The 16,873-nt window shown below is 34.7% G+C and overlaps 1 protein-coding gene across 1 annotated transcript in view; it reads right to left on the reverse strand.

The window, feature by feature from the left end:
- Positions 1-16,873, reverse strand: part of SPEF2 (sperm flagellar and cilia associated 2) — an 85,704-nt gene that overhangs the window by 10,038 nt on the left and 58,793 nt on the right. Inside the window, exons 29-31 of the mRNA XM_087773302.1 lie at positions 6,138-6,244; positions 4,039-4,221; positions 522-614 (exon numbers count right to left, since the gene is read on the reverse strand). Coding sequence (XP_087629428.1) covers positions 522-614; positions 4,039-4,221; positions 6,138-6,244 — 383 coding nt within the window. The remainder of the gene's footprint in view (positions 1-521; positions 615-4,038; positions 4,222-6,137; positions 6,245-16,873) is intronic.

Consider the following 16,873-nt stretch of genomic DNA (forward strand, 5'->3'; position numbering starts at 1 on the left):
AAATCAGAAGTGTGTTTGCATCATTCAAGGAAACAGAAATTGTAGTATTTTCTTTTCTCGATTGAGGACTTTCACAGAACAAGAAGAAATTCATAAAATCTTCTATCATGACAAATAGGTCCAAAACATTTTCTTGCATTGAGATCACACTATTACTTCCCTCTCCCATGGAGACTTCCACAAGCTTAGGTGCAGGAATCATTTGCCTCCCATTCTTTACAAAGCAGGTTACTGTGTAGCAAAATTAATGCAGTCCAAAGAAGAACAGGAATAATTAAGTCTTTCTAAGTAGACTATGATTTAGAATACTAAAGGACAATTCCTAGATCCCTTTCTACATTATTTCTAACTTTGAGTTTTTTGTACATGGAAATCATACTCTGAAGCACCACATGACCTCAAAAACCACTGAAACATTGCAGCAGTTATGGTAAAAAAGAGAACCAAAAAACTTTTGAATGAGACGTCTCAGGTTAGAATAGTGAGTGGTCTCTTCAAAATACCTATGTTTTTAACGTTACCTTTATGAGATGTCTTCGCCTATCTGAAGGCAAAGGTTCTGTGCAACTTTTTGTTATGCTTAGATCTTCATTTCCATTAAACCATAAGCCAACCTAATTAAAAAAAAAGGTTATTTATTTTCACACATTAAAATAAAGTGGTCTTTATGCTCTATAATTTTTCAACAGACAGATTACTAAGAGCTTAATTCCTGGACTTACTCAAGCTGGAATTGTTATTAATATACAATGACATCAGAATAATTAAGTAGCTGTTTGTACTTTGTAACAGATACTTTGGGAATTACTGAAAATGGAGTAGGATAGAAGTGACTCTGTGCTCTTGAAAAAAGTGAAAATTAACTAGATAGTTGTAAACCTACACTGTCCAATAAGCAAAATATCATGCAGAGTTTCTATGTGTGTTCTGGTTTCTTCCTTTCAGGGTATCCATTGCTACCCCCTAGCTTTGGACGCTAGGAAGCTGTACGTTTGGAAGAAACTGGCCACACACTTCAGTATAATGAAGGACAGAGGCATGGCTCTTCCCATGCTTGCCTGCTCCCAACAAGATGACTAAGTGTCCTGTAATACCTACAGAGCTATACCTACAACTGTAAATGAAAAGTGCCCAGAACAAATTCTCCAATACTAGACCCAACACACAGGAAATATCAGCTAGATCTTACCTTCTAAAACAGGATGGCCATGAACAGACTGCCTACAGAAAAACGCACTTGCTTGGAAGTGGCCCATGTTAAACCATGCCAGGTTGTGCAAACAACATCACAGTACGGAGAACTGAGTACCATTACTGGGGGATGTTCGCTAGCACTGTGTAGTTTACTAGTACAGGTGCAGATAGAGGGGCCAGCTGGGCACCTCAGATTCCCAGTGGAAGGTTATTCCTGTTATTGACCATTGCTTTTCATTGTTTCTTGTTAAGACAGTAAAATAAAACAAATAAAGTTTCATGACATTTTGAATGCATGTAAGTCTCAGTATTAAACAGAGATTAAAATTTAAGACATATTTCCAAATAGTTGGAAACCTTCATGAATCACAGATGTTAATGAGAGATGCAATAGTCTTTCAGTGTAGGCATTAAGTTAAAAATATTGTAACAAAGTTACAAATTTCATTAGCAACATCCTTTTCCACATTTCAGGTGAATTACTACATTCTTGATTATATAAAATATTGCATTGTTATTATGTGTTTTCTTTACAAAGGAAGAAAATGAAATAGGACAAAACAGGAAGTTCCAAGAGATTTTCAGAAAGGAAAATAAATTAGTAAAGCTAGTTTTCTGCTTTTTTCCCATGTGATTTAGCTGGGAAAACTGAGCAAATTAATAACAAGAAAATAGACTTCGTGTTGTCTTTGAGATCTTCACCAGAAATATATCAGATGGTTTGCTGTAGATGATATAATATTAATGATAACAATTGATGAACAATATTTTACTAACTCTCTGCTATTGTTCTTTCCTTAATTTTATGGACTGCACTGACTCATTAATTCTCTGGTGCACCATGTTCTATAGAACACGAATCATTATTTTTTCAAGAAATAAATGAATAAGAAAGAAATAAAACAAGTATTGACCTCATAAAATTTGCCATAAATTGTTCCAAAAGGATACAATAAACATTGCAATAAAAAGAATTCAGATAGTCCTCATCAATTAATCTGAAATTAGAGGACTAAATTTTACTTAAGTCTGAAAAATTCTGTTCCTGTTCTTCTCATAACTTTATATGCAAAAATTCCAAATCACAGTACTGTCAGTAACATGAACTGTAGGACCTCATATACAGCAGATATACGGGGTTTTCATTAGTTTTTTAAGTGAAGAAAGTTTTGGTCATATTTTCAAACATGGAATAGGGGTGACAGACATTACAACTTTTATTTGCAATATGAGTTGATTGCAGAGCAAAATCAATGCAGATTGTTGAACTGAGTTGCTCTGGATAGTCTCTGGAGGTTCACATAACACTCTCTTGAGCAGCTAAGTTATGTGCCTACATCTATAGCTCTCTTCTGAAAAAGGAGTTTCAGCTGTGGAGTTACCTGTGTGTTTATGAACTTTTTAGTCCTTCTTAGTCTTTAAGCAACTGTATAAGACTGTATGTTCAGAGTCATCACTCTCATGGAAATTTGGAAGAAATAACAGGGGGTAGGTCTATGAACAAATCAGTATACACCATTGCATATTTACTGTCATTGACTGAATGTGAGCCAATTCCAATCCTGAAGTGAGTAAATGAATTTCTCAGTTAATATTATATTTGTACTAGGATCTTGTGTTAAAAATGTACATTCACAGTCTGCATGTCTTGTAACTGTTAGCTTATTTTTAAAATCTCACACTTCAGTAAAAATTACCACATCAATAGACAAACAGATGCAGATAGACCTGCACATTTTGTGGGTTTTCTGGCTTTGCAGAATTTGTTTCTTTGCAAGTCTGGTGTGAGTAGGGGTTGGCAGGCACTTCTTGAGGTTTTAAATTAATCAAAGTAGTTCTGAAACTGACAGGCTTCTGGAATAACATAGTCTCTGTTTAATTTTTGAAGAAAACTAATACTAGGTGATTGGAAAACAAACTGTAATAAAGGTTCTATGGAACTTATCTAAAACAGTTTGAAAATTATTTTAGTATCACCAAAAAAATACAAACTGACAGAACTGTAGAACTTTTGTGTATAGATGCACACAAATATATATCTACATATATATTATACTTATATATGTATAGATACATACATACATATACATATATATATGATATGTGATATGTGATATGTGATATGTGATATGATATATGATATATGATATATATGGCTACAACGCATTAAAAGAGTGACCCAGCAGTCATCCTAAGTATGATTAAGAATCCACAGTAAAAGCAAGTGAAAATTTAATGAGCAGTTTTGCTAAAAGAAGAAAAATGTATTCTTAATACTCTTACATGAAACACTCTTCCTGAAAAACCTTGCTGAACTATGCAATGGTTCAAATAGAAATGGTCTTTAGAGAAAAGAATAGATCAAAGAATTATACAATTTTCCATGTATTTGAGGTCTGAAAAAAGAATATTCATACACAAAAATTCCTTATTGGAAATATTCTAGAAATATTTAATTACAGTAGAGCTGGTGAGCCCAAGATAAAAGACTTATTTCTGTCTGGAGCAAATTTTTTGTCTTACAGATACAATGTCAAACAAGTTAATAGGAGTCACAGAATAGTTTCTTCAGAACAGGAAGGTTTTTCACTTGAAATTAATTTATGGGGTAAGTAGGAAATGGAAGTAAAAAGTAAGCTTATTTAGCCTGATTGGTGGAACTATGGCTAAGATAGATACTAAGCCTTCAATTTCCTGAAGACAATTTTCACAGAAAGCACCCTCAAAAAACAAAACACTTAAAATTCAGACTGAATTTCTGAATATGAATAAACCCAATAATATGCCATTCAATTCAGAGAGTTTAACAAAAGACTATTATTCAAAAGAGAAAAGAATTACAACCTGCATATAGTATTCCTGTGTAACAAAGCCTGATCCAGCTGCATCAACAGACTTGAAGCTATGTAGTGTTTTGAGAAGCTGTGTCACAGATGGCATGGGCCAAGGCTGTGCTGCTGCTAGCAAGAATCTGCGCCAGTCAGTAAGTTCTGATTTCACTGTGAATGCAGATGCCAGATTTTGTAACTATAAAAAAAAAAAATATTGTCATATATGTGTGCATAAACATACACTATCTATACACTGTGTATCCCTAGGTCTTTTTCCTGGTTAGGATGGACAAGGTTCTGCAGTGAGATTTCAAAGATGTATAAAGGACATGTACCGCTAAACAAAACGGGCCACAGACCACTGTCTGTCGCCGAGTTCAGTCGGCATGTGCAGTTGCTTTCCCTCTAAATAAACACTCTGACTCCCTAAACAGGGGTCTATATCTAAACTGCCTATGAGATAATGGCCCTTAGTACATGCTAACCCCTGAATCATGATCCGTCTGGGAGAGTACTAAGAATTGAACTGACAATTTAGCAGCATGAGTACAAAATCCAGTAAATGCTTGGGTCTGTGCCTTGGTCCTATTTTGCTTACTCTTACAGGTGTCCACCATGTGGCTCTTTTCTGCTCCAGCTTATTTTCAGTTAGAAAACAGTAGCAGTAGAAAAGCTGATTTGTATCTTGCCACATGCGTCTTTTTTACCACTGAAGATGTTGTATGTGGATAGCGGTGCAGAGTACGGAACACAAATAGGAGAAAACATGTAAAATCTCCTGACACAGCATTGTGAAGGCTGTATCTGATAGAGGGAACAAAACTGGCACAGTTCATTTCTGCACTACTGGTGCGGCAAGACTCTACTGTGTAACTCTACACTATCTTCTGCCCCATACCCAGATTTCTTGTCAAGAGAAGTGTCTGGTTTGCTCCAGACTGGAGTTCAAGAAGAAAGCAATGTGTTTACAGAAATAAGGATCTGGGGCAAGACAGACTGAGACAATTTGGCAGTGCTGTAGATGTCATCTGCCCTAACATTTGCAGGTACAGTACCGCCTATTATAATTGGAAAACTTATTTGAAATTCTATTAAGTCACACGATGAAATGGTGAGTTGGGTTCAGAATAGCTTGTGCAGAACAAATGTATGCCTTAGTTTATGCCTCGTGCATTTCCTTTTGTATGTAAGTTTTTGCTTTCACTATAATTTTAAAAGTCTCATTTTAAAATGGTGCTTTTAAGGAAAGGAAATTCTATTATTAAAATAAAAATAGTACTTATAAGCACTAAAAGTTCTCAAAGAATAAAGAACATGGGATACATCCACATGTGGTCTATTAATAAACAATGTTTGACGCATAGTTTCCCCATATAATTAATTCCCTGTGCTAAGATTAGATTTTTATATACTGATGATGACAGCTGTGCCTACTTTTCACTAAACTTCGTGGAAATCCATCACTCAGGAACTTTAAAATGGTTTACTCATGCAGTTCATCTGCGTGAAGAATATTTGAATAAAGCTGTTTCCCTCATGTAAAATCCAGTTAAAATCTTAATGTGAATCATGGCTTACTGTCAGAAATAATTATCAAAATATGCTAAAACAAGTAAACCTTTTCATCCCATAGGCTTACCAGCAACATCTGAAAGTAAAATTAATCAGAGAGTTCAGTGATGGAAGATTTGGAAAGACTAAATTATAATTTTTCATGCTCTTAAATCTGAAAAACTTGGATAAATAAGTTTAAGGTCATACAGCTCCAGATTTTATTCTCCTGTCTTGGAATGAAGTACATAAACAGTCTTATTTTAACTTCTTTAACTTATTTAACTCCTTATTTAATGCTACAATGATAGAGCAATAATGATACAATAATCTTGAACGGATGTAATTTGAAAATTGTAAATAAATACTGTGCTGACAAAAGCATTTTATTTCTGGCACAGTGGACTCCAGAATCTTTCTCTAGTGAAAGAGACGAATTTTAAGGAAAAACTGATAATGCCCTCGAGTAGTTATACTCTTGACTTCATCATAGTAAGGACAATGCTGCATCTTCTACACAAACCAATACTTCGGTTCAAAGGAAAACAGGGGTTAACTTACATCTGGATGCGTTAAGTTCATCCATGCATCAGGAAGGCAATTTGTTCCAAGATTCAAATTAATCAAGTCAGTCAAAATGTCAATAAATAATTTCTTTTGTATAAAACCTAATAAAAGAAAGTCAATATATAAAAAAATTATATTTATAATTTTAAATATATTTCTTTTGTTAAAGGAAATCTATTTTTTTATTTTAATGGCCATATGGGAAAATTATTTATTTTGCTATTATGTACTATTGACAGTGGTAATATCCTTCAAGCCAAACATAAAATTTTCTCATTTAAAATAAATCATGTATGGCCTAATAGCAAAATGTCAAATATTCCAATACACTGCAATTCTTTTGATACTTGTGATCTGCATTGTGATCACTAACCCATCCTCACACAGTCTACACTGACAGTTAATCAGCAGTTCACAAATACCAACCACACGCATATCCTGTGTATTGAATACCTACCAACCTTTTCTTTCACTGTGCTCTATTTTAATCAATCATAAATCCACCTCTACTCTTGAAAGCAAGCACGTGTTAGACAATAGGATGGAAAACACAGACCATTGTTTGTTAAAGTTTGAAACAAAATTTAATTGCTTAAAAAGTTTCTCAGAATTGGCCTGTGGGAGTTATAAATAGCTCCATCAATTTTATTTTAAAGAACTCACAAGATAAAAATAAGTAAGTGCAACAAAACCTATTTGTTTTTTAAAATAGGCATGGATTTGCTTATAAGCAAACAGAAACTTCAAACTTCATGCGCAGTGTTAAAATACAAAATTATGTATGCCAAAATTTAACAGACAGATATGAGTCTTTTCTTTCAGAAATTGACTTTGCTGGCTCAGTGAGGACTCAGTGTAAAAGCTTTGCAGTAATGACAAAAAATGTAAAATAAATTTCAAGTTATCTAAATTTTGAGAGACAAAGCTGATTTGGTCAGGTTATGATCACTTCCATAGCATCAAAACAGTAAGTTTTCAGATTACCTTTAAAAGCAAACACAATCAGTGAAATATTGGAAGGACTTACTTACTTAATTTTTTTTTCCCTTTTTACAGCCAAACTTCTTGTCCTTTTGAAAAGGCACAGCTGTGCACATTCTATGGCTAAAAAACTTTTTTCTTTGAAGTGGAACAGTGAAGTGACATTTGTTAAGTTTAGGAAGAAAGATTTAAGTAGTAGGAATATTAAGAATGTGTTTGAATATTAATTTCATAATGTCAGTATACCGAATCAAGTTGCCAATTTGAATTAATAGTCTACAATCTCTGTAGACCTGTTTGCCTCCAATCAGGAAAACCAGGGGTAATGCCCTCAGCACGTCTTAATACAGCAGTGAAATCCTATACATATATAAGCTTGGAGAGAAGTGGAAAAAAATAGATTTTGGAAGCTTAAAGTCTGTTGGGACAGGAAGAACGAAGGGAGAAAAACCTGGACTTGAAGCCTTATGTCCTACCATAAATTTCAACATGAAAGCAAAAGCTGGGAAAAAATACTGGCAGACTGATAACAGTGCTCTGATGTCACTTCCTGAAGTTTTTTGAGTTATCTACTTTGAGAAAGAAAGTATTTTAAAAATCATGTGTGTTAGGCTGTTTACTGAAGCACCTCGGATTGCTGATTTAATAATTTTAAGGTAACCAGAAACCTATATTTTGACGAGAACTTCAAGCCACAAGAATCAGATGATTTCCGTATGGCACAATAAAGTCTACATCACAGAAGGATCATTACTGGGAGACTTCATAGAAGATTATATATATATATATATATACATATATATATATATAAACCATGTAACTTTTTAGTGGTTCATAGGGAGAATATGCTATGGTCCACTAAGGACATAGTGAAAACTTCATATTAAAATAACAGGAAAAATTTTTACATCATATTTGCAGTCTCAAATTGTCTAGTGCTTTACCATGAAAAGCCCAGTTGTCATAATTTTTATTTCATGTTTTACTAAACATTTCCCTTTCCACATCTGATCCCTAGTACTCTGGCAATCAAACTTCTTTCTCTCACATTATCTTATGGTTTAAACTGTTCAATTCCTACTATGATTTCCCTATATGACAATAAAAAATACTGTTCCTCTATTTCCTATGAGTTTCTGGCTTCCTAAAATGAAATTTAATTTTGTTTTTCTGTACAAAATTCTAAAAGGATACTAATATCCTCATGTCACTTTTTGTGAGGCTACATGACTTCAGAAATATACCTAAAAAGTATTTGAGGGGCAAGGAAATTAAAGAACCTGAATCAAGAGATAATGTCTGAAATGGAATTAAAGGATTGGAGTCTAAAACACAATTTATAATCACAATTTATAGAACTTTGATCAGATTGTAGAAGATGTGAGAACATAGTTTTCAGGTAAATTTGACATTAGTTGATGTAAGTGTATGGCAAACATGAATTATTGTGAGATATTTAAGCACTATCAGGTGATCTGTAGTGTCTACCCATTTTTCTTCCTCTGTGGTAAATGTGAAGAAACAACCCTCTCTTTCTTTCTGAGATAAGCTACTTTCTATCTATTAATTATAGAATTGCTGATGTGCTGTAGGACAATTTCTTTTACTTTACTACCCCCTCCTGAAACATCTGATGTGGGACAATTCCAAGGTGTCTTCAAAAAGTTATAATAGTTCAAAAACTTCAAATGGAGTGTGACCTAATTCTTTCTCATAACATACCTAGGAGGAATGAGGAAGTCTCAGAGAGAGAGGAAATCTCTCATAAGCATATAAAAAAGATATCAAATAACTATCCTCAATGTATTTTTAGGCATTTTGTCTAGATTTAATATATTTGGTTTATATTATAGAACATGGAACTGTTTTTGAATGTCTGATTATATTAGAAGATAAAAGGTGATTCATCAGTTTAATTCAGGGGTTGCCAATGCTTTATAATCATGGAGAGATGCTATGAGTGGGCAGCTACACAGATGGTGCTGAGAAAAGAATACTAGTGTTTGCAAGCGGTACTCTGCCAGTGGTAAAAAGAAATAATGTCCTCTGTGAAAGAATGGGAAAACAATTCCCAGAATCATCTTTGTCCACCTAACAAGGCTGGTTTCAAAACAGTTATGCTTTTTACAAAATCTTGTTGTTAAGTCCAAAAAAAAAAAACCCAACAGGGTTTTGTTGAATGATGTAGGAGACCAAATAGAAAATGAACTCGTTAAATGTGTAGAACCACTTTTAATTAGAAGGGATAGCAAGCATTTGGAAAAAGAATCAGAATTCAAAAAGACCTTGAAAAACTGGAGAGATGGTCAAGATCAGTAAGTAAATTTCACTGGAAACAGATCAAAGTACTTTGAGGAAACAGACTGCACAAATTAATACACTTATTACATTGCAGATAAAACCAATCTGGAAAGGACATCAAGCACTTTGGAAAACAGGATTAGAATTCAAAGTGAACTTTACAAATTGGAGATACAGTCTAGGATAATAATAATGTCATAATGTCAAGTGCCACACTGGGCTGAAATAATGAACTGCATAAATGTCACAATGGGAATCTTACTGCCAAAGTAAAATTTCTGTAGAAAAGGCTCTAAGGATTATGGCAGATTACAATATCACCAGAAAGACACCGGAAATAATCCTTGTGTTCTTTTCAGCTGTTAAGGCTTCTGCTGGCATACAATTTTGGAATTTTCAGATCCAGAAGGATGTATGGAAACTAAAGAGTGCCCAGAGGAAAGCAGCAAGAATGATCACAGGCTTAGAAAACATGTCCTTAGAGGCCAGGTTGAAGGAATTCTGCTAGTTTCATCCATGAAAGGAAGATTATGAGAAAACATAGCAGTAGTTTTCCACTTAAAACCAAATTTTACAAAGAGGATAGGGATAACCTGCTCTCCATAAGTGCAGTTAGGAAGAATGATATAAAATAAAATGTATTTGCAGCAAAAATATTTCAGATAGTAGTAAAAAAACTTATAATCAGAGGGACACCAAAGCACTAAGGAAAACAAACCATACATTCTACAGTGGACTATTTTAAAAGCTTATCAAAAAAGAACAAGGGGAAAATACTAGATACAGATTGTCTGACTAAACTTGATACCATTTTTAGACATGAATGACTTCTTGATATTTCTTTCCAACTACTTGTTACGATACTAAGATTTTGCTAGTATTTTTCCAAGGGCTATGTATCCATTATTTTCAATCCTAATACTAAAAATGTGATGCTGCTCCCGTGCATCATGGAAGTGACTTCAGTGTTATAGATTCTAAACATATTTTTGTTTGTTACTTTGGTCTTTGTCTTCTGCTGTTGGATATTCTCAGGACACATTTTCAAACTTTTTCTAATCGCATCATAATAAAATCTTCCCATTTGAAAACTTGGTATCATGTGACTTAAGAGAAAATCCTTAGAATTAGCAATGCCACATATCTAATAGGACAGCCTGTATAATATATATCCTGTTGCTTATTATGTAACATATAACTAAACATTTTTGTTATCTGAGAAATCACAAATGAAGATATTTTAGTGATGAATCTTTTATAATTAACCATATAATGCATGGTACTGATCTCTTGTTGTGATCCCTACAGATTAACTCTACTTGAGTGGACTAACATGCCTTAATGAGGTCTACTATTTAGACCTAGAAGTAGTATGGATATATATGCAAGACATAAAATAAAAGACTATATATAGTGTGTGTGTGTGTACAGTGTATCTTCTGCAATTACTAGACATGTTTTATATTGAAAGTAGAGAGTTGATCTTGATTTAGAAAAGGATTGATTTAAAGGTGAATGACCTCACATTCATTTCTCCCAGATTATTTCTAGTTCATCTTCATCACTGTTGGAAGAACTAAGAAGGGTCATAAATGATTTCACTTCAGCTATCTTTTGATAGAAATCATTGTTTTTTCCTTGATGGTAGAAATATATTCTGCTGGTCTGCTTTACCTTGATTGGAAATTAGCAAGTAGAAAGTTGCATTTAGAACATGTAGAATTACGAAATTATGAAATCAGATACTTCTCTGAACAATTCTCATTCTCAGCTCCTAGATTAAAAATCAAGATACAGCATTCTTATTGCAACTCTCACAAACATTTTTACAGGGGAAAAAAAGTGGTTCAAGCTGTGAGGTATATTAGTTATATCCTGGCTGTAAGAGTATTTGCCTTGGGAAGACTGATTTGTGCCATTAATAATCAGCAATGGAAAATTGATCTGTTCTGCCTCTGTAGCAAAGTCTTCTGAAGGAGAAGTCTGACAAAAATCTCTGAAAGGTCATGTTAAACCTTATCGACAAGAGAATAAAAAGTAGCAACACATACAGTTATGGAGAGAAGGTATGACCCAAAATTTATAGGTGACAGAGTTCAAGCAATCATTTGACAGAAATAATGCACTGATTTTCCACACACTTATCAGAAGAAAATCAGGGTTTTCAGAATCAATGAAGCTTCTTGAACTATTAAAGACTGATAGTAAGATGACAGTTAACTCCAGTGGTTATAATGTATTATGACTCAGCTAAATGCAATAAATAATCAGATAGAAGTTATGAGGCATCCCTCTGTCCACATATTGTCAAGGTAACAATGTACTCCATTATTTTTGTTCATTGTCTTCAGATTTATAGAAGTCAGGTATAGAAAGGCAAATGTAAACATCTCCTGGTGATTCAGCAGTGAACATAAAGAAAAGCCATATTTTAACAGTATAATACATTATGAAAAAAACATAAATTTTACACTCATTAACCCTGCAAGATATTCTGTTAAAGTGCCAATGTATGTTAAGACTGTGAAATAAAAACTAACAGTTTTCATCTAGTCACTTCCACAAAGACTCTCCAAATCAAACTCAGAGGAGTAATCTGGTCTTTCATTTGTCATCATATCATCATCTCCCTGTAGTCTTCTATTTCTCTGCCAAGTAGCATTCCACAAATGAATAGCTTTCTGGGGATCAAATTTTTTTATATCTGGAGAGTTCATCTGAATTACCATAAGATCCGTCACACTTTCAGACCTTAGTTTAGAGTGCAAATGCATCATGGTGAGTTTCATTTGACTGAAGCCTCTCTCTGTTTCAGCTGAGCTTGCCGGAAGAGTTAGGATCAAATCTACCAATGCCAGGATGTTGGGATACTTCTTTGAATAATCTGAGTTCACTGAATCCCATGTCAAGGTCTGGATGTTCTGAAATCTAAAAAGCATGGTAAGGAATATAATTATAACTATCACCAAATGTATTTCCACAATCCTTTTGAGTAAATCAATAAACAGACACAAATGCATTTTTCTTTTTACCTGTTATACAGCTCTAATTTCAACATGCTCCATTCAGTTTCTACTTCACCTATTTTCACACTTGCAGCTTCTAGTATGACTTCATAATGTTTAGTCAAGACAGACACTTCCTTTTCACCAAATTCTATAACAGAGGCAAAACAAAAATATCTTTATGCTTTTAAAAAATTAGAAGGTGCACTTCAAATAGACACTATCACAGTTCTGTACCTTGTTTCATTTTGCCAGGCCATAGTTTAAAACTTCCAATAGTAGTTGCTCTCAAAATATCTTGACTTGCATCGCAAAAACAATCACGTAGCTTCTTCCCCAAATTACTTAGCACTTTGGTTCGTACTGCTGAAATATTTCCATTTCCAACAAGCTGGTAACCATGAAAGTGCTGAGTGGTCTCCATCAGGCGTTCCTTTGGACCAGCTCTGAAAGATACAGAATACAAAACAATATATAATACTCTTCTATTATATTCTAATAGATCAGGTTCAGTTATTAGAAATGTCAGACCTTGTTTGATACATGTGGAGTGTTTCCAGTGTTGACTGCATGGTTGCAAATATGTCTGCAATGGAGGAGTTGTGATCCAGAGTAACACGTGACAGAATGTTGAGGACATTGATGACATCCAACAAGAAGTGAGAAAACTTTACTATCTCCATTCTCAGAAGGAGGTGTAAAAGGCCTTTGACTTTCTGCTGCTTTGAGGCTTTTGAATCTCTTTCAATCTGGAAATCAATACAGAAAAAGAAAGCGTCAGGTATGTGGACCAAAATTAGCCATAGCAATTAATTTTTCCTGAAGTTACATCCAAATTTTAAATCATTTACCTTACTTAGATGTAGAACAATTGCTGGATAACCTTTAAGGAGAATTTGTAAAGCTGTTTGTAGACGAGGAAGCCACTGGGAGCCTCCAATGCGAGAAGGAATAGCTGGGCGTAACTTAATGTCTTCATATATGACTTTGAGGTTATTCTTATTTAGAGGTGAGTTATGATAAAAGTAATACATATTTCTCAAGACATTGCTTAAGATGTTGTATAGCTGAATATTTTTCAGCACCCCTTTGTAAGCCAGCTTTAGGCGGTGAGCAAAACAATGCACAGACTGTACACAAGGCTGAATTTCCCTCAGAAGTTTAGCTACCCCACTGTTTTGTCCTACCATGACATCTGTCCCATCGCTTCCAAACCCAACTAATTTTCTTGACCAGTCTTGGCTTGCCAGACTGAGCTGAAGATTTATTTGTAATGTTTCCTCAATTGCATTTTTTATAGTTGAAGCATCAGTTTTGTGAACAGGTTGAACCCCAACGATCTGGCAATGGACTTTTCCTTCATTTGCAAAGCGTACGTAGACAACTGCAGCTGCTTTGAGTATACTGTCTGTGACTCCACCACTAATAACAGAAAAGAATTTACATTTCTCCAGTTTCTTTTTCAAAGCTCTTCTTTCTACTTCAGCAATAAAATGTATAAACAATCTTGCCGACTTGTCATTTCTAAATACAGAACCAATATCCACTCCTTTCATATCATCTAATTTGCACATCCAGTCAAGGTCTGTAAAGGGACGACCAGATTTAGCAATAGCATGGCATGTTCTAAAAATATTTTCTACTCTACCTAATGTTATGGAGTTCATGCTCTTCAACATCTGCTCAGCAGAAGCTGTATCTGGTGAAGCAGTACTGGCAGCTTCCATGCAGGTAGCCCAGGCATGAGCTTCACTACTCTGGTGTGTATTTATAAATTCAAGTTTGAAGTCATCAGTGCCAGAACAAAAATTATGAATGTTTTCCCCCAAATCCACATTATGTTTACGACATGGTGCACAAAACATCATTCCCCTTTCATCATCATATTTTAACCAGGAGTATTTTGTTAGCCATATTTTTGGAAACTGGCGATTCCTCTTTGTTCTCTGATGTTCCAAATCTTTCTTCTCTTTCCCTCTGTCACCTGCTTCCGTCTTGCTAGAAGAATCACTCTTGCTTTTAAATTGCTTCAGTGCTCTTATGGCTATAATTTAAAAAGAAACAACTAAATATAAAATAGTTTTTATTTCATAAATTATCAATTGTATTTTTTTCTTTTTTTGTCCACATTTATTTTGTTAATTTGGGACTAGATTGTGACTTGAAATAAACAGCCATAAAAGAGAACAACGAAAACTGAGATCTCCTTTTAAATCACTTGGAAGCTATCCAGGACTCTTGTAAGAAATCGTCAGTTTTGACTCCAATTTCCTTTTGACTACCAGAAGTTTGTCAGAATATGCAACCAGTAAAATCCAGTAGCATCAATACCACTTTTGAAACAGAGAAAAACGGAGTTAGGGAGTGGAATTCAGAATGGTCTTTCAGGCAAAATGTCTCAAGGAGATACTACTGAAGTCACAAACCTATTACGATGCCCATTACGCCTGACATTAACAGAAAAGTTAACTTCCAGCAAGTCTGTAAATACGTAACAAAATACCTGTCACAGAATGCATAAGACATCCTACGGCATATGTAGCTGACCTTAGCTTCTTAAAATATATTTATCTGCAGAATTATTTTATTACTGCTTAGAGAAAGAGGAATTGTATAAGCTTCACATTTTGTTCTCAAAATGGAAACATTCGTAAAGCATTGAGATTGTTCTCAATATTATTTTCCCAAATTGTTCTCAATATGGTCATTCTTATATTTTGTAGGAGCAAATGCCATAAGCTGACATTTTCGAAAATTCTATCTCTACAGGTTGTGAATCTTCTACTTTTGGTAAGTAATTTAATGATTCTTTTAGTACACTGTTGCCATAAGGTCATGACTTTGAAAAGAAAGCAGTCAAATAATGAACACAAATTGCATGCAGAACTGAACCAATAAAACTAGAAATCTGTTCATTGGGAAATAGCAGAAGTAAAGCACTGAGGAAATGACCTAAGAACAATCTGACTCTCCGCCCTCCTTATTGTGATGTGTACGTCAAGAGGCAAAATTAATGTTTACATTAAGCCAATCACAGAAAGAAATGCCATTTCTGGTGCTTTGAAAGGTCTTAAGATAAAGAGTCCTTCTACCCCACTCTTTTCTATTTTACAAGAAGGAGCAAATTTTCATATATGCATTATATGATTTGTGAGAAATGTTCGTTCCCATTGTCATAAAAATGACAGTTTCTCTGCTCCATTCTATTCTGAGCATCCTGAAAGGCCATAATATTAAAAAATGTTAGGAACATGCAGTTTAAATACATTTCCATTATGAGCAATTCTTTTCAAGAACTTTAAATCTGAGGTAGCAGCTGTGGTCCACATGGACAGCAAAACCAACTAGACCACAGAAGTTTTTTCTAACATGTGCCCAAGTACCATACCCAGGACCCAAAAGAGAGGAGGAGAAACATTCTTAACATACAGTTAAGATTAAAAACCTTCCCTAACATTCGGCAACCACAAAACCACAAGAAAAGGTGAAAAAGAGATGGGGGCAGGATTAATGGATCTGTAACTGCAGAAGTCAGAGGGTGGAAAGGACAAAATGGTTGTCCCTCACACCTCTATAGTGTCTACTGCTTCTTGAGGTGTATGGGCACCTGTAGAAATTTGCTGTTGGTTAGAAAAATGGGGATCAGAGCAGATTTTGTGAGCCACTGTCAGGGATAAGATCCCCTGTAAGATGGACCTTCAATGTTACCAACATTTTTCAAGTTTTGAATTTTTTAGTTTCAAAACACAAGGGTTTAAACTCTCAGAAAAATACGTTTGGGACATCATGTGATTATAAATAATCAGTTGTATGTGTCTTTAGAAAGACAGCATATCCTACAGTGTGTGACAACAGTAAATAGATAGCTAAGAGGCATGAATCATCAGATCGGCTCTATAACACATCTAAACTATGATTATACTCACTAAAAATCCTCCCTCTGGTATATTTTTACCATGTTTACCTAAGGAAATGAAGGTTATGCAGTTGTGTGGCCAATATATATCTACATAAGTTTGCCTGCCAATTCTCCCTCACTGCTAATTTTAGAATGGCCCGTTTGAACCAAGTTTGTCAGTAGGGTGGAATTATGAAGGCCCTACAAATTTCTTTCAGATCTGTTCCAGGGTACAGGAGAAAGATCCTCATAACACTCTCACTGAGGAAAAAGCAGGGGAAGACGACCAGCTTTTATCCACTGTGTGGCCAAGAGGCATAAGTCAGCCTAAACTCAGTTCCAGACCACACATAGCATCCAGTACATCCTGGCCACAGCTGTGCAAGCAAAACATGTAGGTAAGCTGACATAAAAGAAAAACAACATTGTTTGTTTGTTTGGTTTTTTTTAAATGAGGCTAACAGACTGGAAAGGAACAGAAGATGGACTAGTGGGAGGAAAGTGGGAACATGGGAAAAGGTATGATTTGTTACAGTGGTACTATG

Source organism: Nipponia nippon, unplaced genomic scaffold (genome assembly GCF_047370975.1).
Source record: "Nipponia nippon isolate SJK-2023a ecotype South Korea unplaced genomic scaffold, ASM4737097v1 scaffold_39, whole genome shotgun sequence".
Taxonomy (NCBI): Eukaryota; Metazoa; Chordata; class Aves; order Pelecaniformes; family Threskiornithidae; genus Nipponia; species Nipponia nippon.